This window comes from Ciona intestinalis, chromosome 9, assembly GCF_000224145.3.
Source record: "Ciona intestinalis chromosome 9, KH, whole genome shotgun sequence".
Taxonomy (NCBI): domain Eukaryota; kingdom Metazoa; phylum Chordata; class Ascidiacea; order Phlebobranchia; family Cionidae; genus Ciona; species Ciona intestinalis.
Window position 1 is genome coordinate 1,713,972 of NC_020174.2, and position 24,590 is coordinate 1,738,561.

Here is a 24,590-nt window from a genome sequence, read left to right on the forward strand (position 1 = left end):
ACACCGTAACTGAATGCATTAATAAAGTTACAGATTCGGATAAAATAAAGCATATAACAACAAATTGTTGGTTTATTTCGAGGCAGACAACAAAGTACAAACTGCCATAGTGAAGTATACTACTCGCCGTAAAGCCCAGGTTTGTGTCGCACTCGTAACGTAAAGGTTTCTACATCTAATACAGGACTTTTTTCAACTATTAATACAACAGAACGAAACGATGGTTTTGTACAAATTTCACAAGTCTTTGTGGTGCTAAGAAAGAATGTTTAGGATTTCATGGCCGCAACCTCACCGGGGTGGAAAATTACAAAATCCAACACCGTGGGAATAGAATTAGATCAAAACAAGCATTGAACTGAAGCTGGCAAGCAAGCAGTCGTGAGTGACAAATTCTTATAAATTGGTTGCATCATGCATGTTGGGTTGAAATGTTATGTAGTGGTCACGCTTGTCAGATATGATTGTGTGAAGGAAGTACAACGCATTTGCGCACGCAAAAGTATTCAAACCGTGCTGTGTGGGTATTTAAGAAAGGGTTTTTGGATAATTCTTAAGATTTTTAAAGAAAAATCTAAAGATTTTTCAACACTTGATCATGCTTGCTGCTGTAAAGCAGGCATGTGTTATTCAATGGCCGTTGCTATGGCAACAGATGGCCAGCAACCGACTGAAACATCATGGAATATGGAAAGCACAGTGATAGAAGAATACAAATGAGCGCTCTGCGCGCCTACACATCAAGACAAAGGTGCCACGGAACCTGGTTCTCTTAAATTTAAGTGCTATAACAATGGGTACGGGGGTGAGTGGCTCAAAGACAACTGGCTATTGGTATTGGTTGGTGGAACTAAATCCAAGGGTATCTGTGTTGCACATGCCACACGCGCACATATAAAAACCAGAAGTGAAATAGTGACACACAAGTTTGAACAACGAAATTTCAGAAAGCACTGACTGAAGTCAGTTGGCTTCATCTAGCGTTGTTAGCAGTAACATAGCTGTAGAAGCAGCCATACAAAAATCAAAAGTCTTGCAGAGAACATAAATTAATCTTCTCTGGATATACTGGTTGTAAACTTTTATGGGTGAACCGCTTTATTAGGCAGCGGGGTAAAATCGTTTGTGGGGGATTTCCCCAAGTGGGTATCGCAGGTGCCTCAATTTTAGGAGAGTTAGGGTTGATGCAGCAGAAGGATCAAGAGGATGCAGGATCACTTTGGGAAAAACAGAGACACGGAAGAGAAAAATGGTCGTTGAAAATAAGAATCCTCGTTTGTTGAACACAGGTTGTTGCTATGAGAACTGAAACAATGAGCTCGACGCTGCATGGCAGGAAAGAATTACGCGACCATTCCGGTAATCGTAGACCGAACGCAAGCTCCTTAATTTGACAAAGCAACATATTTACACCATGGTATGTACATAGGACCCATCACGAAGAACAAAGGAGATTCCAGCCATGATAAATTAAGTTCTGTACAAATAGAAGGGGGAAGGGATAACTTAAAGTGGTATTTTTGCCGTTTCCCCCTTCTTAGGTCGTGTATCAGCAAGAGTAAGCTTCTTTGTTTCACGAATGAGATTTTCATCTGAAGAAGCTTCGTCCGATTTTGATCCTCGTTTCTTTATGCCTCCGATTGGTCCAGTGCGTTGTTTATCTTCCTTAGCAGCCGTTATCTTACGTTTATCGACTCCAGGGTGTCGCATGCCCTACAAATTTATTGTTGTTATTGTTTAGCAAATTGGGTAAGTGGTTAATGACTTGCATTGTAACCACACGATACTGGGTTCAATGCTCGGTAGGGATAGCATTAAAGGCGAATGTGTCAAAACATACTTTAACCCAGTGGTCATTCATGAGCAGTCCAAATTGTCAAATGTACAAAATATTCCCCATCGATTATATACATTAGATATAATTTATATTTCAACATTACTTACAGGTTTACGTTTAGGCAGGGGTGAGCTACTCGCAACTTGGCTCGACCAATCAGTGGGCTCAGCACTTCCTTGTTCATCCTGATGGTAAATAAAGTTATATTACACAATATATTTATAAACACACTGGTAAAAAGTTGTTGCTTACCTCTTCGGATTTTTCCTTGCCGGGAAAGAATGCAGAAAGTGATTGTAGTAAACTGGCTCTTTCACTTGCTTGTTTCGACTGCAATTAGATTAAACAGGGTTAGTATATTTTTAACACCAATAACAACAATACAAAAAGCTTAACATTTTTAAAGTTAAACATGTATTAAAGTTAATAGTTGGGTAATAATGAAAAAATCCTCAAGTAAAATAGTATTACATTATCAGTTTAAAAAAAACAAGCACATTAGCATTTCAACCATAAAAAGTACCTCATATGAAGCAAAATATTTGTTACAATTTTAAGATAAAAAAAAAAAAGATGTTCACCTTGACCACTTCCTCAGGAATAAAAGTTGGTTTCTTCCCGACCAAGTTGCTCCCTACTCCTCTCACTAATGTGGGAACGGGAGGAGCCTTTGATCCGGATGTTGGTAACGGAGCCGACTTTCCTCCCTTGCCTTGCTTAGGAGCAGAGTATTGGGAGGACATATCCATTGGAGCACCAAACTGTTGCGTCACTGAGGAAGAAGATTTACTTTAAGGAGCATTGTAAAGATAACACTAATAATTTTAAAATTGCTCTTCAGGCAAAAATAAATGTATGTTAAACTTTTTAGACTTTAACTTGTAATAGAAGACTTTATCAAGCCTTTAAACAAATTTTCTGTCGGTGCAATCAAGCAGAGGTTAAATTTTTTATCAAAAAAAAGTAAAAAAATAACTTTTTGATATTAGTAGTAGCCTCACCTGATGTTGGTGACTGCATCTTTACCATATTTGGTTGTTGTTGTTGTTTCATGGGGTAGCTACCTATCTGTGCAGCACGGGCTACTGCTAACTGTTGGGGCATCGTCAGCTGTAAGGACCAGTGTATTGTTAGTGCGTCATGTCCTACCAAGCAACAGATATGCCGTAGTGATTTAATAAATACTATGTTTTAACGCAGTCAACTGCAGTGGCAGACCATTTTCAAATGTAAAAAAAAACTGTTCGTCGCGTTAACTATTGTTCTTACCGTCACAGACACATTAAAGAGAGATTATTATTCAATTAACTGTTTAATTTGTGAACCGGCTAAGCGGATAGATTATACTTGTTGTGTATTAACAAAACAATGTGATTAGACCAAGACTAGAGTTGGAACATACCTGGTAGTTGGGTACGGTGGGGAAACCTTGCATTGCTCCTGGAACAACCTGGGGTCGGGGTGCTTTACCAAGAATACTCATAGGGGGTTGTGCACCCATGATACCTTGACCACCCATTACCTTCTGTTGGCCCCATCCAGTGGTTTGTTGTTCGTAGGGACGGGTTTGTTGGTACGAGAGAGCTTCACTTGTTGTGTGGGAGTATTGGGATTGTGATGTCATACTGGAGGGTGTTTGTTGGTACATGGTGTCATTTGATGCTGTGGGTAGAAACTTGTTAGTGGAATATAAAAAAAAAGTATCCAAGTCCAGATAAATTATGTTTTATACAAATGGTAAAACTAGCAATAGGTATTTTTCTGTGTTAAATAAAGGCCTGAGAGCTTAACTTACACGAAAATGGTCGAGAGAGTAATCCTTGGACAGGGCTTTGCTTGTATTGTGCATTAGATGCTGGTGGTTTGCTCCAATCCCCTCCCGGTGGTTGTTGACCCATGTAGGACTTGCTGTTGGGTGATGACACACCCGAGAACTTGGTCATTCCATCAGGGTTGACTGGGGTTGTGGATTTAGGTGGCCCGTACATGGATTGTGAGCTTTTAACACCGCCGAATGATGATGTGTTGGGTTTTCCGGGTGCATATGTACCTGGGAGCATCACTTTCTGCCCCATGGAGCCAGGGTAGGTACTGGTGCTTTTTTGTTGGTAGAATTGGTGGTAAGATTGGAAGTAATCGTCGTTTCGAGCTCGGTGTGATGGTGGGGCTATCGGGGGGTAGGGGGCTTGAATTCCGAGTGAAGCTTGCTCTAACCCAAGCTGGTTGGTAGGGGTGGGTGACATGGGTTTGATCTGGGGGTATAACGCCTGCGAAAGGGTGGGGTTAGAATGTGAAGATTGTTTTAATAGGGGTTGATTTACCTGTTGATAAGACACAGCAGCAGGTGGCATAGATTGTTGGTAGGTTGGTTGCTGGCGGAGTTGGGAAGGTTGTTGGCTGAAGAAACCAGTGTTGCTTTGGTTCAGTTGGCTGTGGAAGTATATAAGGGGTTATATATACTTGTTTGACTATTGTAGTGGTATATAACTTATGCAAAAGTATCTGATAGGTCAGTCACATTAGTTGCATGGTCAAGCAGTCTGGATGTTGGTGAAATGGGGCAAGTTTGCCTTAAATTATATGTCCTTAAAGACCTTACCAATATAGAATAGTGGTGTAATGCTGAAATATCTTATACAGTTCTGCAGCAGTCATAGTAACTATGACAGTGGTAAAATACAATCATGGGCCGCTTATTAGGTCAGTACGACCATTACACGACCTAGGATAAAAATTCTAATCATTCTGCTGCAGAAAATTTAACGAAGATACTATGCTATCTAAGGTTTGTGTTTATCAGTTTCCAAACATTAAAAAAATCATTTTCATTTTAAAGTGGGTTACAGTACAGGTTACAAAAACGTTAAGAAGTGATTTTGATAACTACTGGTTTAACACATACTTGAAAAATGAAGTAGATTGCAATCGTTGGTTGAGCAATGTTGGGTTAGCTTGTGAAGCAGGTACGACACGACTTTGTTCTAATACTGGGATGTATATCTGGATGGAATAAATGGTTATGGTTGGAACATATCAACACATTATGGTTTACGATCAAATTAAAATCTAATACATCTTCAAACGTTATTTTTGTATCAATTTATTTCATGAAATTTTTTTGTATGAATTATTTTTATGATATGCACATGTCGTTATAATGACTATTAACAAGTTGACTTACAGGTTGTGCGGGTGATGGTGCTCCCCCTTGTGGCCGTGGTAGCGCAAGTGGTGGATTCCCCATGTTTGTTTGTTGGTTTAAACCTGGTTGGAAATATTGTTGTATAGACTATAGGGAATGGTATTGTTATGGTTGTATAATATATATTATAACAGTGCAGTCATAGTAACTATGACAAGTGGTAATATACAATCATTAGCTGCATAGCTGATCAATACGATCATATTTCAACCTATGTATGAGGATTCTAATCATACTGCATGCTGTGGTGGGTTGGTTAGTTTATGTTGGTGTAAATACCTGGCATATTGCTCCCATAAGCAGCAGGGAGGCCCCGCATTGGTTGCTGACGGGTGGTTTTGACAGCCATCGTGTTTTGACTTGACGGTTTTACACCTGGGAAAAATAAAGTTAAATGTATGATCTGACTTAGTTGGCAATTATTCAATTTTCATTTCATGAAGTTCCGCACAATAATTGACGCACAACTTAAGAACCACTAATATATTTAACCTACAACTTCATCAAAAATAAACTTAAAGTTATCTGCATTCATTTTTGATGACCTGCTGACCCTAATCCCAAGATATATATTAACAAATGGATAAAACTGATTGAAATATTAAATTAAATCTTACCTGGGGTAGATGCTCCAGTAGTGGTGGTGAGTAGAACTGATTGTGTATACTCCCTTCCCTGCTGTTGAATGTTGAAGCCTGTTTGACCAGTATGTTGTTGACCCAAACTACTGTAGCCTGTCTGGTTGGAATACATGGCTGGGCTGTAATCCTGGAAGGAATAGAAATGATTGAATGGGTATTTGTAATGTATTTTATATATATGAATGGTTCTTTATAATTAGTACAGTGGGGTAAGATGGATACCGTTAGCAAGTAAGATTTTAAGCGGGTTTATTTTAATAGTTTTCATGCATTTTTTAGAGTTGTTAGGATACAATAATATGACTTTGTAAATATTCTTTCTTTATGAAAAAGTGGGACGAGAGAAGAGAATACCTGTATTATCTCACCCCAAACTACTATTAAACTGAACCATTATCACTAACAGTACCATTCATGAAACAACATTAACATATTTTTAGTCAAACCAAGCTCAACTCTAAAATGGTAGTGTATCATGTGGTTTGACTCACAGGTGGCATGTTGTTGTATATCTGTTGCATGTGTTGAAGGTTAGAAGCGAGACTTGTGGATGATATAGGTTGGTGGAAAGCACCCTGTCATATGTTTATGGTTTAGTCTAATGTAAGCTCGAAGTAGAAAATCAATTAAAATGAAAAATAGAGAACATTATTGTTACCTTTTCAGGTTTGAAAATTGAATTAAGTTTTTCACATTTAAATTATTGTGTTGCTGCAACTGTTATACCAGACGGTATAAGTAAGTTTCAGCTTGAAATTGAAAGTTTTTCTTATACCATTTTCACATTAAATTACGGTGTACTACTGTCATAATGTGGAGCAATTAATTAACTTACAGGAACTGGAATTCTTTGGTTTGGAGTAAACATTGGTGAAGTAGCTGGATCCATATACATATAACCAGTATTGCTGCCATATGAATGAACTACTTGTTGTTGTTGTTGTTGGTGGTGGTGGTGGTGATGATGGGGCTGGGTAATTGCCACTGAACCTGTGTAAAGCACCGTTAGTTAGATTGGGTGGGTCCATATTTCATAGGCTTAACATTAGGAGGTTTTAATAACATTTCTGGTGACATTGTATGTTTTACTATACCAGTTTTAAAAGTATAGACTAAAGTATAATGCATTTGCCACATTAACCAAGTAAGTTGCCTTTGTTTTGTTGTTCTTACTTTGTGTGTCGCTCATATAGTTGGTACTGTGGATTGGAGGAGTGGCTTCAGAACTTACAGTGACAGGTGGTATCTGAAGAGAGATAATAGTTAACATTGGTACTCTGTATAATAAAAATAATTACTGGTAAATCTATTTATATGGATATTGAGTTTATTTTCCAAAATGTTTTCAATTTAGGTATTATTTGTATTACTTTTTCAAAGCAATTTGTTGAGTTATTAATATTTTGTAAATATTCTTACTGTAGCTGGTTCCTGGGGTTCGGGGTTGGAAATTGGGTTTTGTTGCGCAACTGAACTTTTCCATGAGTCATCAGTTTCATTTTGCTGAGTCGGAACGTCGGAGTGATGAGGTTGCCATTCTTGTGGTTTGGTTACGCTAGTTGTGCTCACCTGGGGGCAGTAAAGATCAATGTTTAGCATTAACCTCGCTTTACAGAATTATCGGAACTTTTACATTGTATGCAATTTTTGTAGCTTTATTATAGAACTAGTAAAATAATGTGAAGTAACTTCTTAAGCAGGAAAAATAAAGAAAAATAAATAAAAGCTCCAACTTACTGGTGGAATGTTTGAAGAGCTGGCTATGGGTTGTTCAATCATTGAACCTTGCACTGATGAAGGGTGGTACGAGTAATTCTCACTTGGATTCATACCTATAGATGGTTTAGAATGAATAATAATATGAATGAATCTAAGTGAATATTATTAAAAGCACAAAAATAAATAATTTAGGTAATTTTGTCTGTAACCAGAAGGAATTGAATGATCTTTTTGAGATTAATTAAAAAAAGTGCAACATTTGTAGATACAAAAGCATCATTAAGCGAGATAATACAATTTGTTTATAAATTAAGCTTTGTAGGTTGTTATAAATGTAAGTAAGCGGCGACCTACACCACTATGTAGTAAGAGGTAAGGATAGCTTAGCTTACTGTTGATATTTGCAAAGGGAACGACAACAAAGCAACTGAACATGCAAAGTTGAAGATGATTTGCAATAACAATAAAACCAACTAAAACCTATGTTATGTAACAAGGAAAAACACCTAAAAACTAACAGCAAATATAAAAAGGAAAAATAAATACGGAAAAAGTCGCAGAAAATAGGAATAAAAACGTTTATATCGGGCACTTTCATGCCCAGCAATTCAGTATGATGGAATTCTGTTCCATAAGCAGTTGGAAAATATTTGATGAGATTACCTTGTGATTGGCTGGATGGGTTCGAAGCTTCCGGCATATTCTCCCAAGCTTTCCTTGCAGATTCCATCTTCATGTTAAGGTCAATCGAGGGTGATGTAGGGGTCAATAATCCCATGTCCCCCGAGCCATTTGCAATCGAGGGGTTATCATTATGTCTTACACTATTAGAGTCCCCGTCAGGGCCAGGCGTGAGGATGTGCTTAGGGGGTAGGGGGATAGGGGCGGGTATTGACTGGTCGAGAGGGGTGGGCTTATGGGTTACATTGGTGTTATTTGGGTGTTGTGGGGTAAGGGTCATATCTTCAGAGGAATCAGTGTCAGCCCTAGATACAAAAACATCGTAGCTGTACGTAAATGAAGCTTATGGAGTAAAAAACACAAAGTAAACGCAAAAAAACCTTACAAAACCTGTCACTAACTAACAACAAACATCTTCCTAATATAACTAAACTGTCGTAAATATAAATATAAAACACATTGCGGTCATAGATAGAACAATAACCCCGTCAGCAGCTGCCGAAGCAACTTAAGGTGTCAATCTCTAATCATCCCGCTTGTGTTTGTGTAGCTTACCGTAAACCAAATAAAAGGACTTTATTTAACTGAAATAATGCACCAGAGATTCTCCCCATAGAATACAATACAGTTGTGTTTTGTTGAGAATTTTAAAGTTTCACTCACCCCACTTTACTCCTGCTCAACATGAGTGAGCTTCCAGTGATGTCGATGGGATCCAACGTGTCCAAGAAGTCCGGTTGTAGCTTCTGTATTGCCTATAGCAGAAGGTTTTGTTTTCATACATTTTTTCTTTTTTTCTTTATGTTATGTATAAAAATTGTTAATGAAAAGAGCATTTTCAGTAATCACATTTCCTCATTTGTTTCAGTACAGGTCTGTGTAAATCATCATGAAATGCTCAGTTTAAATTTTAAGCCTAAATTAGGTTGCAAATACAAAACCTAGGATTTCAGATTCATTAAAATTTCAAATTTTTTTTTTTATGCCTACAAAACATGGCATTACTTACATGTCTAGTGCTAAAGGGGTCTGCGAACTTTATGTCGTGGGTATTCCCCTTCACTTTATTGACCCCTAGTGTCTGCAGTGATGGCAAACTCGCCGATAACGAACTCGATGGGGTTTGTGGGTTGGGGAAGGGAGATAATTGGTTGAAACTGGGAGTTGAATTCGGGACCTCAGGGGTAGGTTTCTCGTCTTTGTAACCTGAAGAAATATTGGGTTAATCGGTGAATATATTGGTAGGGGTTGGTTTGTTACCTAAAGATTCCCCAAAGGGTGAAAAGGTAGAGGTTCGAAGATCATCGGAGGGAAAAAGATTGGCAGCAGATGAACGACCCGTTATTATGCCACCTGTGGAAAATGGAACATGAATTATACTATTAATATTAACTTAAGTTCTACAAGACAAAGTAAAAATGCATTTTACGATTATCCAGCAGACAGTAACAAAAAAAAGATCCAAAGTTTTTCAGCCATTTTTTGTTCGTTTAAAAACATCACACTAACCTGTAGTGATATCTGATGAGCTATCTGCAATAAACGAAATGCTGTCTTTCTTGTTTGGCAAGAGTGTAGCTATGTTTTCCACTGAACTAGAGCGTTTCATTGCCCTTTCATTCCCGATGGCTCCAATAGGATTACCAGCCATACGACTTGGGCTCTGTTAAGTAAACACTTTGGTTAGATGTTTGTTTATTGGAAGGCTGGTATATTATATAAAGGGGTTTAATTTGCACGTATCAGCTGGCCGTTCTTTTTTCTGCATCTTGCTTTCGCAACTATGACGAACGAGACTTGTGTAAAACGAATCATCATTTTCGTGTCGAAAAATGGAAATAATGTGTTACTGTGTGGTTAAGTATTACCTGTGATAAAGAGGATAGAGGAGTTTCCGGCTTTGGTGATGTCATTCCCGATGTCTGTGATGTCACTATGCTAGCAATTTCCGATGTGCTTTGCAGGGAATTGATGGCCGTGGATAGCTGGGGGGCAAATGGTGTTACAACAAGGAAATAGTTATCTTGTAAACAGGGTTAGGTCTGTTGTTTTGTCACCAACATTTATCAATTACAAATCATGAGGCCAGAGATTTTATAAGTTAGATATTAACTGTTATTTACATGCATTCACTGTCACGCATATTTCAAGTCTGAAAAGGATCTTTGGCAACTTGGGTGAGCCTGACAATTGTCAATTTATTAAATAATTTATTTTAGGTTTTACTATATAACATATATGTATAACATATAAGAGGTTTCTACACTCGTACTAACCTGTCGACTACCAACAGTGGTCACAACACTAGTGGACGTGATGGTTCCACCAAAGTGAGAGAAACTCAACTTTGCCTCGGTACCAGGTGAGCTACGCTGTGATGAAGGGACTGATGACTCGACACCGCTGTCCGCAGGAATATCTGCTGAGTCACCCTTTGATTGAGGCTCCCATGTACCTGCGAGTAAACTTTGATATAAGATGCAGAAAATAGCCAGTAAGACTGGATTTATCAGATAGACGTATATACCTTGAATGGGAGCTATATTATAATAAAATTAGTTAAATGAAATGACAACTAAAATATAGATAAATAATAAGCATTGGAGCAAACCATAACGAAAATGGGATTTATGTTAGTTAGACTTACCTATCGTATTTGACCAAATATCAGTAGAAATTGTGTCAACTATATTGGAAGAGATGGCTTGTTTCACACTACCACTGGTACCTGGTGTTATGATACCTGGAAATACAATATTGGTGTAAATAACTATATAAGGCAGATGCACTGAAATGTAAGGGGGGTGGGGCTTGACATATTTTCAGAAAAACACTTTCCTCACTTTAACTAGGCACAGGTCTGTGTTATAATCATCATAAAATACGAACTGACCAGTATGATAAATATCACCAAAACGTACCTTTGGTAGTTTTCTGTCGGTTTATTCTCTGTTGATCAAGCTTAGCTTTACGAACAGCCTCCTGTAGTTGAACCTCCTGTAATGTAAGATGGCAAAGCTGTATGTCTGACTTGTTGAAAGTTTTTACCCAAAATAGTATCAGGTTTATAAAAAAATAAATGTTTACCAATTGGGAAAATCTCCTTGATCTTACCCCCTTTTTCCTTATTTCCTCTTGTTTCTTTTTCTGCGCTCTCTTCGAGAGTACGGGAGTAAATCCATCATCATCATCGTGTCCATCAGGAGGAGCCATAGAGTCAAGCATATTCATCATCACGTCTTCCTTGAAGTCGAGTTCGTTCGTTGATGAACTGTGGGTGAGACTTTGGTTAAATGTTTGTTATTGGTAGGCTGGTATATTATATAAAGGGGGTTTAATTTGCACGTATCAGCTGGCCGTTCTTTTTTCTGCATCTTGCTTTCGCAACTATGACGAACGAGACTTGTGTAAAACGAATCATCATTTTCATGCCAAAAATAGAAATAATACGCTAACGCTGTAAGTGGTGTCTTACCCTTTCTGTGAAACATCAGGTAGATCATCCACATTCACCACCCCAGCATAATTGTTTAAGTCGTACATCTTGAATAACTCCTGTAGATATCACGTATTATATATGGTGTGTATGGATGATGCACAGTTACATCTATATTGATAACGCCTCAGTTGTATTCTGTGGTTTGTGTGTGTTTTGACATTCATAGAACTATATGAGTGGTGCACGATATCATCATGGGCATTGGGATAAATATTTCATGATACTTTCGTTTATTCACCTTATTTTTCGCCTTCTGGTCGTCGACAAACTTTTTGCTCTTGTCACCCTCTAGTGCTGAAGTTGCTTCACGTATTGCACCTTCTATGAGTTCAGGATGGTTGTAATTAAGGGTGTGTAGGGAGAAGACCTGTCAAAAAATAAATATATAAATATGTTGTAGTTTGTATGCAATAAGATGCAACTTACGTTCGATTTTGCCAATACTGTTTTGGAATTTTTATCAGGCCTTCCTTTGTTGGGCTGTCCTCCTGTTAAATAATTATCAGATAAATATACCAAGCATTGTAATCTCATTCAAACAACAACTAACGAAATAAAAAGGGTTTGAAAGAGAAATGGCAAAAACATTTTGGGAAAACATGTCATTACACAGTGGTTAGCTGCTTTAACCAAGTGGTCTATTATGGGATGTTTAAATTGTCATACATAAAAAATCATCAACAAATAACATATGTATTAGGCAGGTACGCAGTGTACAAAACAAAACACCCATGTTATAATGACTTTGGTTGCACCACACAAAGATAAATAAGTTGAACTGTTGATGTTATAACTCACCCCGACCCCCTCTACCACGACGATCATCCGATCTTGGATTCGAATATCCTCGCTGTTTTGAATCATTCCTTCTTGTGTCTGGTTTGGAATCCATTGACTTTAGAGGCTGTGAAAGGAGATAAGGCCTATTTAATACTTTGTATAGCGTGTGTGGAGTAACAAGATGCAATGAATGGAGCCTCAGTAAAATTCTGTGGTTACGTGTTGTTATCAATCAACATGTGTTATGAGTGGTGCACGATGTCATCATAGGCTTTATGAAACTTAATGGAAACAAACTTAATATTTACCATAGATTTCCCAGTGTCTGTATCCTCAGATGCCGTCTCCCATTCATCACAAAGGTCAGCTGGGTTTGGATGATCTTCATTGGTTGGTGTGTTTAATATAGGGGACTCTGTATAAATGTAAATAATAAGATAAGGATGGAAACTTATTGCAGCATTGATAAAACCACCATGTAATTGGAAACTTTTAGGTAAAACCAAAGTAAAATCAGTCATGATTGGTAATTAGAAAATAATATTAAAATTTACGAAAAAAATGTCATAAATAAGTGAATGGTTGTTACCTGGTTTAATGCTTGTGTAGTTAGCATCAACCATTGGACTTCTTTTTACAGAGTTTTTGAAACGAGGGGGGCTATAAGAAGTAAAACATGCTTAGATTTCATGAAAAGTTAAATATATTTATATATCTGCATCAAACGTTTATTCAATATCAGCTGGCCGTTCTTTTTTCTGCATCTTGCTTTCGCAACTATGACGAACGAGACTTGTGTAAAACGAATCATCATTTTTGAATTTGTAGTTTTTTCAAAGGAAGAATCGATTCCGAAAAGATCTCACCAGTCGGGTTGATTGTTCCTCCGCTTCTTATAATCATTCTTAGCTGATCCTCTCCTCCTATCAACTCCCCCATCATTGGGAGTCCGGTCACCGTTTCGACTTCTGTAACAATGTTAAAATCAACAGTAATATTCTCTATATGTTTGAAAATTTTATATATATGTTTGAAATTTTTATTTCAAGTTTAGGAACCACAGGCCAAACTATTACAAAAACTCAGTCCGCTACAGGTCTATGCATTATCCATCAGCACAAAAAAAAGCTTCTTTTAAATTAGACAAAATCATAAAGCTTAATAGGACATACCAACACACACTATTAAGCAATGCATTTAATTTGTTACCAACCTGTGAAAATCTTTCCCAGTTTCATCAACCCTCCTTCCACCCCTTCCACTTGGAGCTGGGGCAGAGGTGCTTCCCCTGGCAGGTCGTGCACCCCTTGTACCCCTACCTCTTGAGACTGAGCCACCCCCAAGAGCTGAACCCCTGCCTCGACGTGAAGGTTCACCCCTTGTAATGAAAGTGGTTGTTGTGACAGAGGGGTCAGGGTTGAGCGGGTCTTGCCTGCTGTTTTCACGCCGTGGGTTATCCCTCTTGATATCCTGATTATCCCTCCTATTGTCAATTCTACTGCTTTGTTTGGGTGGGTTTCTCCTCGGTTCAGGTTTTGATGCAAACTTCTTCACTGCTTGGGGTTTGTCCTGGAAAGAAAACTTGGATTATTATGCTATACAAATATTTTGACAGTTGTGTCGATTAAAATTCCAATTTATAAAAGCGGATTTGAGTTAAAGTAATTGCAATACAATATTAGAACAAGGCTATATTATATATGTGTATGGAATTAAATTAAATATCCAAGCAAATATTTGTGACATACCGTTGATGATTTGTGTGGTTGTGAGGATTCTTCATCAGAATAACTTCCACTTGTGTAATCACCTTCATCATCATCATCATAATCAGATTCCTCACCAAGTTTGCGACGCCGACCAACTCCATTCACTTCCTATATAAATAAATACATCAATAACTAAACAGACTTCACTAAACCTAACTAAGAGCATCTGGTGGCGGTAATTTCTGATTTATACCAACAGTTTAGTATCAAATTGACTAGCAGTATTTGACTTTTGACAAAAGTATATGCATTTTGTTTGATAATCTGTATGGATGTGTGTAAATTAATTTATCATAAGTTTCAATTATGTTCTATTCTGTCACAATTGGTCAAAGAGTTTAGGCCAGTGTTGGCTCATTAAATCCAGTGTTGGCTCATAAATGAACTAACAAACCGAAGATATAACTTCTAAAGTAAGTTACCTTACCTCAGTAGCAGACTCTGAATCAGATTCACCGGATGTTGAATCATCATCATAACGCTGTGGATGAAAAATAAATTTACTAATCTATTAGTTTTTTGTTCGGAAATAAAAATTTCCCCTCAGGATATATGAAAATGTAGTTTTTATTCTAAAATATTGGTAAAAGTAATTGTGCAACACAAAAGTTTTAATTGGTTAAAGATATAAATTTTTCATTAAAATGCAGTCAAATAATGTTGAAGGTAATTCTTACCTTTGTTGAATTTTTTGAGTAAGGGGGGCGACGATTTCCTCTTTCATATGCTGGGGCAGATCTGTGAAGATTTAGATTTTTAGTAAGGAGTATAAAGAAGATCAGTGGAAGACATTCTGCACTGAAGTGTCAATGGCTGAACATATATAGTTCCTATACTCAACAAACGAAACAAGCATATTACTGAAATGTGTAAGTAGTGATCTAACTTGACCACCCTCCAAAAGTTTTAGATTTGTTTGACACTAAACCATAAGAGGATAATGAAGGACAAATAATGTGACAACTTCAGCCAGAATCCTAGATCACTGGTTTGCTGAGCAGCAGGAATCAATCCATACAAAAAACACAATCACCTTGCTCCTCTCCTGCCTTTACCACGCCCACGTATGGAAGACGAAGAAATTTTGTCCGATGGAAGATTGCTTCGTTTTTCTGAGCGATCCAAACCACGTCCTCCACGACTACTTACTCCTCTTGCTCTGCTATCAAACAAATACTTAGGTTAAAGTTTTTTATGTGGCAACACTGCAAATTTTCATCATGAAACACTGGGATGCCTCAGTTAAATTCTGTGGTTTGTGTTTTTTGACATGCATAGAACTATATGAGTGGTGCACAGTTTCATCATGGGCATTCTGAATTCATTTTATAAATATCTAGGAACACCCTTCATTATTTTTTGGAGCAATTGTTAAAGCTAAGTTCAGTTTAAAAATAGTTCCCTTCATAACTGGTAGAACCTTAAATTATCAATACCAAATCTTGATAGAAATAAAGTTCAGAACAATTAGTAAACAATCATTTCCTACCTTCCTCTGCCTCGACCCCTTCGATCGCTTGGATGACCTCTTTCTGGTCTGTCACCATGGTAACGCTCTGGTCTATTCGAGTTACGACCGGTTTGCCTTTGTGTTGAACCTCGCCTGCCACTTTCTCGTGGTGGCCTAGAGTCTTGACGTCTATCTGCTCAATAAATACCTTCATTATAAATACATCCAATTAAAAAAAACCTTTTTCAAACCCTATGATATGCATTGCTTACTGTAGCAGGTAAAAAAAGTAAACACAACAATACTTACCAAGGTAGGAATCTGGTGGAGTTGACCTTGATTGAGATTTTTCAATCTCTTCATTACGAGGCACTTTTTCAGATTGGAAGTCTGAAAGGAAATAATTTTTATAAAACTTTAACCCAGCAGCAGTGAATGCACCTATTCTATAAGGGCCGATTTGAGCCAGTGTTTTATACAGTGTGTAATGGTTATTAAACAACATTTTCGCATGTTTAAAGTTGTGTGAACAAGTTTTACTGTACTGTACAATTACAGCCATGTATACAAGAAGCAAGTATCTTTACTTTTGTCAGTAAGGTCATCTGCTTTGACGGGAGCAGTTTCCTTCAGTGTTCTCTTCTTATCATCTTCTGTTGGGATGTAGATGCGTGTCTTTTCTACCTCCTTCTGCTGAGTAGAGGAGACAATCTACGAAGAATGGATCATTTCAATGCTATAAAAAGCTGGATAATTGACATGTCTATTCAAACACTAGAATATCGGTAAAATTTTATATAAAACATTAAAAAATATTTTCTAAAATTACCAAAACATTGAAGAAATATTAAGTTTAATTATCATAAAATATTAATTTATTCACCTGCATTTGCTTTTTTCTCTCCTCCCATATGTTTGTTGGAGGTGGTGCAGCTACCACTGGTTGTTTAGGTTGCACACTGGTAGTTGTTGGTGCAGGGGATGGTTCAGTGGGTGGGTCAGGTTTTTCAACAATAGCTGCTAAAACAAATTGTTGGAATAAAACTTATACTAAGATCAAGTTAGTAGAGGTTGGTTACTTTTCGAAGCAGGTTTTGATTGCTGATGCTTGGGAGATTCACCCCTTCTGTTCTGTTGTGAATATGTGGATCCTGTTCGACCTGTGTGATTGGTAGATGGTTTAAAAAGAACTAGATTTTTTGAAAAATTCTTTTCACCAAACACATACCTTTATCACGTCGGTCGTTATTTTCCTTGCGGCCATCATATTGTCTATCTTTCCCTCTGTAGTTTCTGTTGTCATCTCTGTTTCTGTTGTCATATTGATCATAACGTTCCGGTTTATTATTGTTGTAACGATCTGGTTTTTCATAATGATCCCTATTTTTTTCTCTACGTTCATCACGGTAAGTTTTCTCTCCACTCTCGGACTTCTTTGGACGATCCTGCCTCTCTCTCCTCTGCTCGTTGGGATAACTTTTCTCCTGGGATCGAGAGTGTGTATCCGCCCTATTAGGTCGCCTCTTAAAATGATCTTCTTCTTTGTTCTCCTTGTTCTCGGAGTCGTGAGACCTTTCACCACGATGCATATCACGAGAGTTATATCGTGGAATGGCACGATCATGATCACGGTTTGGTCGACTGCTCCGTGAGTCCTTGCTCATCTCACGATCACGGTCACTCCAGAGACGACTCTCATCTGGCGCAGGACGATCCCGGGATATTGTCCTCTGGACTTCTACTTCTGAGAAAGAAAGCTGATTTTAGTGATCAATTGTATAAAATAGCTTTTATTTTTTGACGAGGAGAAATAGCCATCAGTCAGGAGTTATTTATAATCAGTATTCATACCGTAGCGATTACTATACCATCATTTGGCCAAGAAAATTTAGTTCCACAGACAGATAAACAAACAAAACACATGCTTACTTGGTTCAGACTTTTCACTGGCTTGCAGACTTGTATGCGCATCTTTAAAACTATAAGTTTCATCATCAAAAGAATCCTGATTTGACCGGGTAAAGATTTGTTCAGACTTGACTGGTTTTGGAGCTGTAAGTAAAATAAAAATCATAGAAAAATAGCTTACCACAATGCCAATAATATTTATTTATTTTTGTTTACTTACGTTTAGTAACCCATGACCTTGGTTCATGTGATTGAGCACGTGAATCAGACTTGCCGTCCTTTCCTGTGAAAAAAAATTATGTTTTACATTTCATGTTGTACTGTGGATGCTTTTCGGTTATTAAAGATAATAAAACCGGATTCAATTTATTCAAAAATTCCCCCAAATTATTTGTCTTTAGATAGACAGGCCAGAGAAACTGGGATTTTGGTCAAATTTGACCATTACTTGCAAAGGTTATTATTAGTCTTAATATAAAATACATATATTAGTATTTACCAGACTTTCTCTGCTGGTCATTGCCAGGTGAACCAGATTCATCGTCATCATTATCCACCCTGTGTAATTATCTGTATTAGGTGGTTGAATATTTTAACTTGAGTGGATCACTGTACAAGTTTCCCTCAGTAAAAAATTAGAGTGTTTGACAAAATATCATTTTTATCATAAGTTGTCTTATCATCATAGGGGCAATGTAGGGTGTCATACAAGTAATGATTTAGGGGAATACCTGAAGTCCCGAAGTTTTAAACCTTTGCGGCGTGTTGGCACTTGTTGCTGATTGGTCGATTTTTCCTCGTCCTTGTCCGTGCTCTTCTCTGACTGGCTGCTACCTCTCTTAGTAAGAAGTTTGCTGTAAAAAATTAAATGATTACTGTACTGTGATTTTGCAAAATTTAACAACTATTCAAATCAGGATAAGAGTCGATAAAATGGTAAAAAATACCAATATATTATAGGTTTCAAGTAAAAATATAACTATTAAAAAAGTATGTATGGAAATATTAAAAGGTAAGGTAAAGTCTTACTTATTATCATTTCTTGACAGAACCATCTTTTGCTGCGAGGTGCGCCTCGCTTCATTGGCCGAGCCGACAGAGGATGGGCTGTCACGTGATGAAGGCCTTTTCATGGATGACCGCTTTTGAGAAGCTGTGTCGTACCACAAGCGAGAATCACGCTCACTAGAGGGCGATACATTACCAAGTTGATCTTCGGCACCAACAACAGGTTTACGAAGAGCTTCACGACTTCCGTATGCTCGTCTGGGTTATAATAGTAAATACAAATATTTACCTTGACTCTTGTTTTAGCATAAACAAAATTATTAAAAAAAGTTTAAGGGACTAATTAGAAACTGTTACAGATAAAAAAATTCACTGGAAAAACATAAAATATACCAAAAAAAATATTTAAATTTTAAACAATTATATTTTATTACCTATCTTCCCCTGGAGTTTCTCTACCACTTGGTGTCACTTGTGAGTGTGAGGAGCTTTCAGACATTTGCCGAGACCTGGAACTGAAATAACAAGCCAATTAAACATCAGAAAGTTTGTTTTAACATACACAGTCATACCAATATGCACTCAGATAGGGGCGAAATAGATTTTCATAAATTATTTCAAAAACTTTCAATCATCATAGTAACTGGTAATGTTTAACAATAACGCATATAACAACATACCCAGCACTATGGTTGTCGGTTTCATCGGTTTCCGATTTCTCCCGTTTCATAATGCTGTGGCGAGTAGCTGGGGGTTGACTCCATGCTTCATACGATCGACCCCAAGATTGCTGCTGAAAAAAATAAAATAAATATAAATATGTGTTTTATTCTAATTTATGTATGTGAGATCCTCATCAGAGAAGAAACTTTCAAGTCAAATTTATCCCTTTCCCTAACACCAAATTTAGGAGTTCTGTTTACATACAGTTTTTTAAAGGCACACTTCGCACCATAGTTGGCTTTTTTTTAAAAGTTAAAAAATTCGCACCATAGTTGGCTTAACACCAATTTTTATTCTATGGATATTAAGCCTCTCATTTTCCTAATAGTTACTCCAAACCACAAGCAACATTATTTGACCGACCTGTTGTTGCTGCTGGCGTTGATGAGCCAACCTTGGGGGTAAATTGCGACCACCGATTTGTTGAGATGCTGATGGATGAGGACCTCTAGTATATCCACCATAACCATCACCTGGCATTCGATCCTGGTGAAACAACTTTGTCTTAGGTGGAATAAAAATATTTACCATATGTGTACGGCGTGTGACGTTAAACTCAGATAGGGGCGAAATACAATTTCACAAAATCGTGTTTCAAAAACTTCAATCATCATAGTATGTAAATAACCAGTCCATGAAATTCACCATGGCATTAAGAAACTACCACAGCATTACTTGCTATGTATCAGACCTATTTACAAAAATGCGTACTTTATACTGTTCAGTAGGACATTGCAAGTTCCCATGGTAGGTTGAGCTTCCACTGCGACTATGTTGCTGTAGTGATGCAATGTGAATTTCATGGCCTGCATAAACCCATAAAAAAGTCAAAACTAACCCTGGAAGATCTTCCGTCATCATCACTTCCTGATGTTTGGTGTTTAAACCCACTTCCCCCATCTTGTGACCAGGAGTTGCCAGTGCTGTCTGGAGTCCTCTGGAAACTATCATCTCGTTTCCGATCATCGCTGTGGTACTCCTCGTTGCCTCCTAGTGTTTGACGATCCTGAAGCTCCATTCTAGTTACATGAAATGTTTAGTAGTTCGTACGTTAGATGGAGTGGTTAAGAGAAAAAGTTACTTTATAGTCCATTTTTTTCGAAACAAAAGAAAAAAAAAAATTTCATGTTATAAAAATAATACACTAAAAATAAAAAATACAGCATAAAAGAAAGATCTAACTACCTTCTCTCTTCTTCTTCTTTACGCTTCCGAGCAAGTTGTAACGCTTCCTCTTTCTCGTTTCTCCGATGTTCATCCCCACCAGGGGGCACTCTATCCATGCTCTCGTTCATTTGGAAGTGGGTGGGCATTGGGTGATGCCCCGGGTACATATGGGGGTGACCCATAGGGCCCCCAGCGAAGGGTTGACCTTGGGGGGGGACTCGTTGTGAAGATTTACTGGAAAATGTAAAAGAAGTGTTGAGATTATATTGCATGACCGGTTGACAAGCATTAAGCCGCCCAAGTAGGATTAGATACCTTCTAACATCTGTCATGTTTGCTTGTGCAGGGTAGGGAGCACGTTGCATTGCGTGATAATATTGCCACTGCATACTTGCATCCATTCCATATTGTTGATGTGGTGGTTGTTGTTGTTGAGTCCAAGCCACACGTGGGTGGCCATTATTATCCTGGAAAAAGATTTGTAATTTTATGTATACCTCCTACTGCATTACTGATGCTAAAATAGAGGTAACAACTACATACCTTCGGTCGCCTGTCGTAACCTCGGTCTTCATCACCATGGTGTTGGTCATCAGAACGCAAGGATTTTCTAAAGTATTGTTGTAAATTGTTAATAGAGTTATACCACCGCTTCTTAATATATTAGATTTAAACCAGTGTGTCTTAACTAGCAAGAGCATTTCTCAAAGGGAGTAATTAGTTTTTAAGATGGTTGTAAAGCACTCAATAATGAGTAATCATTAGATGGGCCTAATAATGTTGTTTCCAATACTTAGTTCAAAATATAGGAGACAAAAAAGTGTAGTGTATTAAACATCCTATTTAACTTGGAGAGAATAAAAAAGCTAATATTTTGCACGGTTTAGTGTGATTCACCTCATCAGACATGATTGTACAGAATGCCAAAATACACATATAAATGTTGAGCATTAAACAATAAAAAGCTTGGTAAAATGAACCTTTTTTCTGAACCCATGGCTTCCTCATCATCGCTGAAAACAAGTTTTTCTCCATAATCGACTTCAGCTTGCATGGCAGCCCATCCACCTTCATCATCTTTTTCTAGTTTGTCAAACTCCTGGAAAACATAAAATAAAGTGACGCCACTTAGGTTGTTAACATTTATTTGATATCAAAATCATAATATTTTTATGAGAGAAACAGAGTTGGTATCCGTGTAATGGATATGTTTATGGCTTATGCTGTGTACTAAAATTGTACCGTTTCTGTATATGCTGTAAATGAAAATTTGTACCTTTAAATCCGTTGGAGAAATTATAGAAGGCACCCCTGACTTCTCTCCTTGCTGTTGTTGGCTGGGCATTCTTCCTCGGAACCTGCATATTGTGTTTCACAAGTGTCAAGTATGTTGAATTACAGTTAAGTGGTGCTCAAAGTGTACGCTTTATGCTAAATTACCTTTGAGCTGGATCGCAGGGTGGGTAGGGCATACGAGGGTGCATGTTTGGTGGGTATCTTCCTCCGGGCATGGGAGGACCCATTCGGGGGTGTGGGTACCGGTTTTGCATCTGAGATATTAAACCAATAACAAGCAAGTTTAAAAGTAATACCAAGGAAAATTAGCTTTATAGATATATTTGTAGTGTTTGTGTGGTAAAAGTTAAAGAAAGGTCGTTTGATTCATTAGAAATTCAAACTTTGTAGATTGTAGGAGAATACCAAAGGTTGCAAGTTCTACGTTGACTTACAAATGGAGGCATCATGTTGTGACGGAATTGTGAAGGATGTCCAGGTGGGAAACTCTGCCCACTTTGATGAGTCATCTGACGCTGTGTCATGTTTTGACTTGCCTCCATGTTCTGATGATATAAGTATAAACTATGTCAGTAAAAACACCCACAAGCATAGTATGAAAACACTTACTGTAACATCATACGCATGTGGTATGTGATTTTGTGCTTCTTTCTGCTCTTGAGTGGGGTCCTCTTTGGGAAAATCTTTATCTTCAGTTTGTTGTATGTTTCTTCCCCCACCATCACGCCAAGATGCCACATCTGATTGAAAATAGTGCTGATTATAATTGAGAAAAGACAAGGACATAAAAAACTTACTTTGTGGCCTTAAGCTTGGCCCTGGTCCGTATTGCTGTTCTCTTGTCATTTCCGTTCCGGTTGCTGGATCCTGTTGGTAAGATACAGTTAGTTAGTAACCATGCAAGTCATGTATTATCGTGTATTACATTACATTGGCACTACTAACTAATATGTTACCTTTGTAGTGTCACCGAGAGTTGGAAACTCATCTGAGAAAGGGGTGGTGCCATGAGCCCGAGCCCCACCTGTTTTTAAAGTAATCAAATTAATCTCGTCATTTGAAAAAGACTGAACACATCATATTTCATAGAATGAAGGTCATTGCTTACCTGCTGCTCCGGACGCTCTGCTGCCAGCTTGTGATCGGGATGAACCCCATGTTTGAGGCGGATGCTGCGATCCACTTGATGGGATCGAACTCGAGTAATTCTGGTTCCTGTTCGTCGGTGCAGTTTTCACATGCTTCTGCTGCATCTGTTGATGGAAATCAAGGTTTAAATTTGTGCTTGATGGTACTATTCACAGCTACATACTGCCACGAGCATCACATTTTAATACAAATAACAGCTATAGAGTTGGGTTTGGGCTTAAAACTTTGGTGCTAAATTTTTATGGCACACTAATTCCAAAAGTTGTGGAAACCCCTACTGTTACGCTGATACTTACTGCTGCTGATTGAGAATATGTAACGGAAGCCGGCGGCAGCTGCGATTCCTGCTGGGCTTGAGACGTTTGACTCGGGGTCTGGTTGCTCGATTCTGTTTTCGATGCCCATCCTGACCCGTCTTTTGGAACTAAACGGAAAAAAGCAAAAATTGCACAAAACACTTCCGTAATTAATTAATAGGCAAAATTGACACCAGAGGTCAATGTTAAGGTTGTTTAAAGATGGGAGTAAAATAATGTTGCACTGAACAGTTTCATTTAGAAACAAAAGTTTACGCAATCAGATAATTTGTTTACCAAGGTTAACGTTAGGGTCGTTTCCGAGGTTTTCTGATTTTAGGCTAGGGAGATTGGCGGGTGGAGGCACGCGGCGTGAACTGCTGACTTTACCCAAACTTTGTAATCCATGGCGAACATTTGATCCTGAAAAGTAAAATACAAATTTTGAAAACATTCAATCCATGCAGTTTTTTAGCTTTTCATTAAGAAAAATGATATGTTTTCAACTTTTACAGAATAGATATTAATAATACCTGATGATTTGTTGGTATCTACTGAACGGCCTTTATATGATGTCAGATTGAGGGTGGTGTATTTGCCTTCCTTTCCTTTGTTAACGCCATAACTTGTGGACATCGCTTAATAAAAATCTCACACATCTGATGTCGCTGATTGAAACCCTGACAAGACCTAAGAAAAAAAATTAACAAGTTTAGCCTTTTCGGGAACAATAACTTTCTAAAGATAGGCCTAAAGTTAAGCAAGGATACTTGAATTTGTTACATACTTCGCAATAATCGGATTAAATAAATAGTTATTATAGACAAACCTGTTTTTGCCTGTGGTAGGCTATAACTCTACTATTGCGTAATATAATACACCTAGGCAACATTGACAAAGGATGTGAGGCATGAGCTTATGAACGAAAAAACGTTTAGCAGCCTATCAATTTATTTCTTTGTTTAAGCTGACTTCCTGTTATACCAGCCAGTCCCAGAGGATTGCCCAATCAATACACACTGTTCTAATTTTACTTTGGTAATGGCAGTATAGGCAAGATTTGTTCTCACTTTGTACCATGCTGTCAGTCTTCCAACACCAACTAAAGTATTGAATTTATATCGTCCAATTTATATGCAGCATGGTGACGAAATTAACCACAATTAAACGAATTAAAAGTCTGTAATTAATTAAAAATAATAGAAAACAATTTACCAAAGCACAGCTTACCTCAGTCTAGTTTACTGGGACACTTCGCAAATGAAAAAGTCTTCGAATATTTAACGATTACAGCAGATTTCCACTTATGTGCAGCGAACACAAAAAACTGCAACAAAGTGAAAACGCCAGTAAAATGGCGATTGAATTGTGACGTCACCCGCTACAGTTAAATTTAGCCTGGAAGCAGCCGCGTCGTTCAAAAATTTTAAGAACGTATAAAATCAGGAGTTTTGGTTAAAATAAC

The 24,590-nt window shown here is 37.7% G+C and overlaps 1 protein-coding gene and 1 non-coding gene across 6 annotated transcripts; both read right to left on the reverse strand.

The window, feature by feature from the left end:
* Positions 1-54: 54 nt before the first annotated feature.
* LOC100178080 (protein PRRC2C) lies at positions 55-24,494 on the reverse strand. 5 transcript variants are annotated; one of them, XM_026835849.1, is made up of 69 exons: positions 24,356-24,494; positions 23,659-23,815; positions 23,423-23,548; positions 23,126-23,253; positions 22,789-22,933; positions 22,637-22,704; positions 22,478-22,547; positions 22,290-22,420; positions 22,115-22,225; positions 21,825-21,934; positions 21,661-21,742; positions 21,365-21,483; positions 20,928-20,994; positions 20,700-20,851; positions 20,403-20,618; positions 20,056-20,236; positions 19,581-19,703; positions 19,175-19,284; positions 18,929-19,009; positions 18,516-18,752; positions 18,218-18,340; positions 17,986-18,044; positions 17,707-17,769; positions 17,508-17,630; positions 16,807-17,322; positions 16,658-16,738; positions 16,462-16,598; positions 16,166-16,289; positions 15,888-15,968; positions 15,618-15,771; positions 15,162-15,290; positions 14,806-14,866; positions 14,556-14,609; positions 14,108-14,236; positions 13,573-13,928; positions 13,226-13,327; positions 12,949-13,019; positions 12,668-12,774; positions 12,378-12,483; positions 12,006-12,067; positions 11,818-11,946; positions 11,556-11,635; positions 11,195-11,351; positions 11,002-11,077; positions 10,728-10,823; positions 10,357-10,535; positions 9,949-10,065; positions 9,590-9,743; positions 9,341-9,433; positions 9,090-9,286; positions 8,744-8,835; positions 8,063-8,385; positions 7,418-7,512; positions 7,100-7,249; positions 6,854-6,926; positions 6,516-6,670; positions 6,172-6,255; positions 5,657-5,807; positions 5,319-5,414; positions 5,019-5,101; positions 4,740-4,837; positions 4,159-4,267; positions 3,633-4,104; positions 3,240-3,499; positions 2,839-2,947; positions 2,419-2,609; positions 2,090-2,167; positions 1,945-2,022; positions 55-1,713 (listed from the first exon to the last, which is right to left on the reverse strand). In XM_026835849.1, exons 2-69 carry the CDS (start codon positions 23,759-23,761, stop codon positions 1,507-1,509), a joined length of 9,180 nt encoding a protein of 3,059 aa, XP_026691650.1. In that variant the 5' UTR covers positions 23,762-23,815; positions 24,356-24,494; the 3' UTR covers positions 55-1,506. The 5 variants fall into 5 exon arrangements, with proteins under 5 accessions (XP_026691650.1, XP_026691649.1, XP_026691651.1 ...); XM_026835848.1 differs by having other exon boundaries at positions 16,462-16,595; positions 19,175-19,287; XM_026835850.1 differs by having other exon boundaries at positions 15,162-15,287; positions 19,175-19,287.
* Positions 16,750-16,806, reverse strand: mir4025 (microRNA 4025). Its single transcript, NR_034419.1, has one exon. It is a non-coding gene; the product is annotated as a microRNA 4025 (primary transcript).
* Positions 24,495-24,590: the final 96 nt, after the last annotated feature.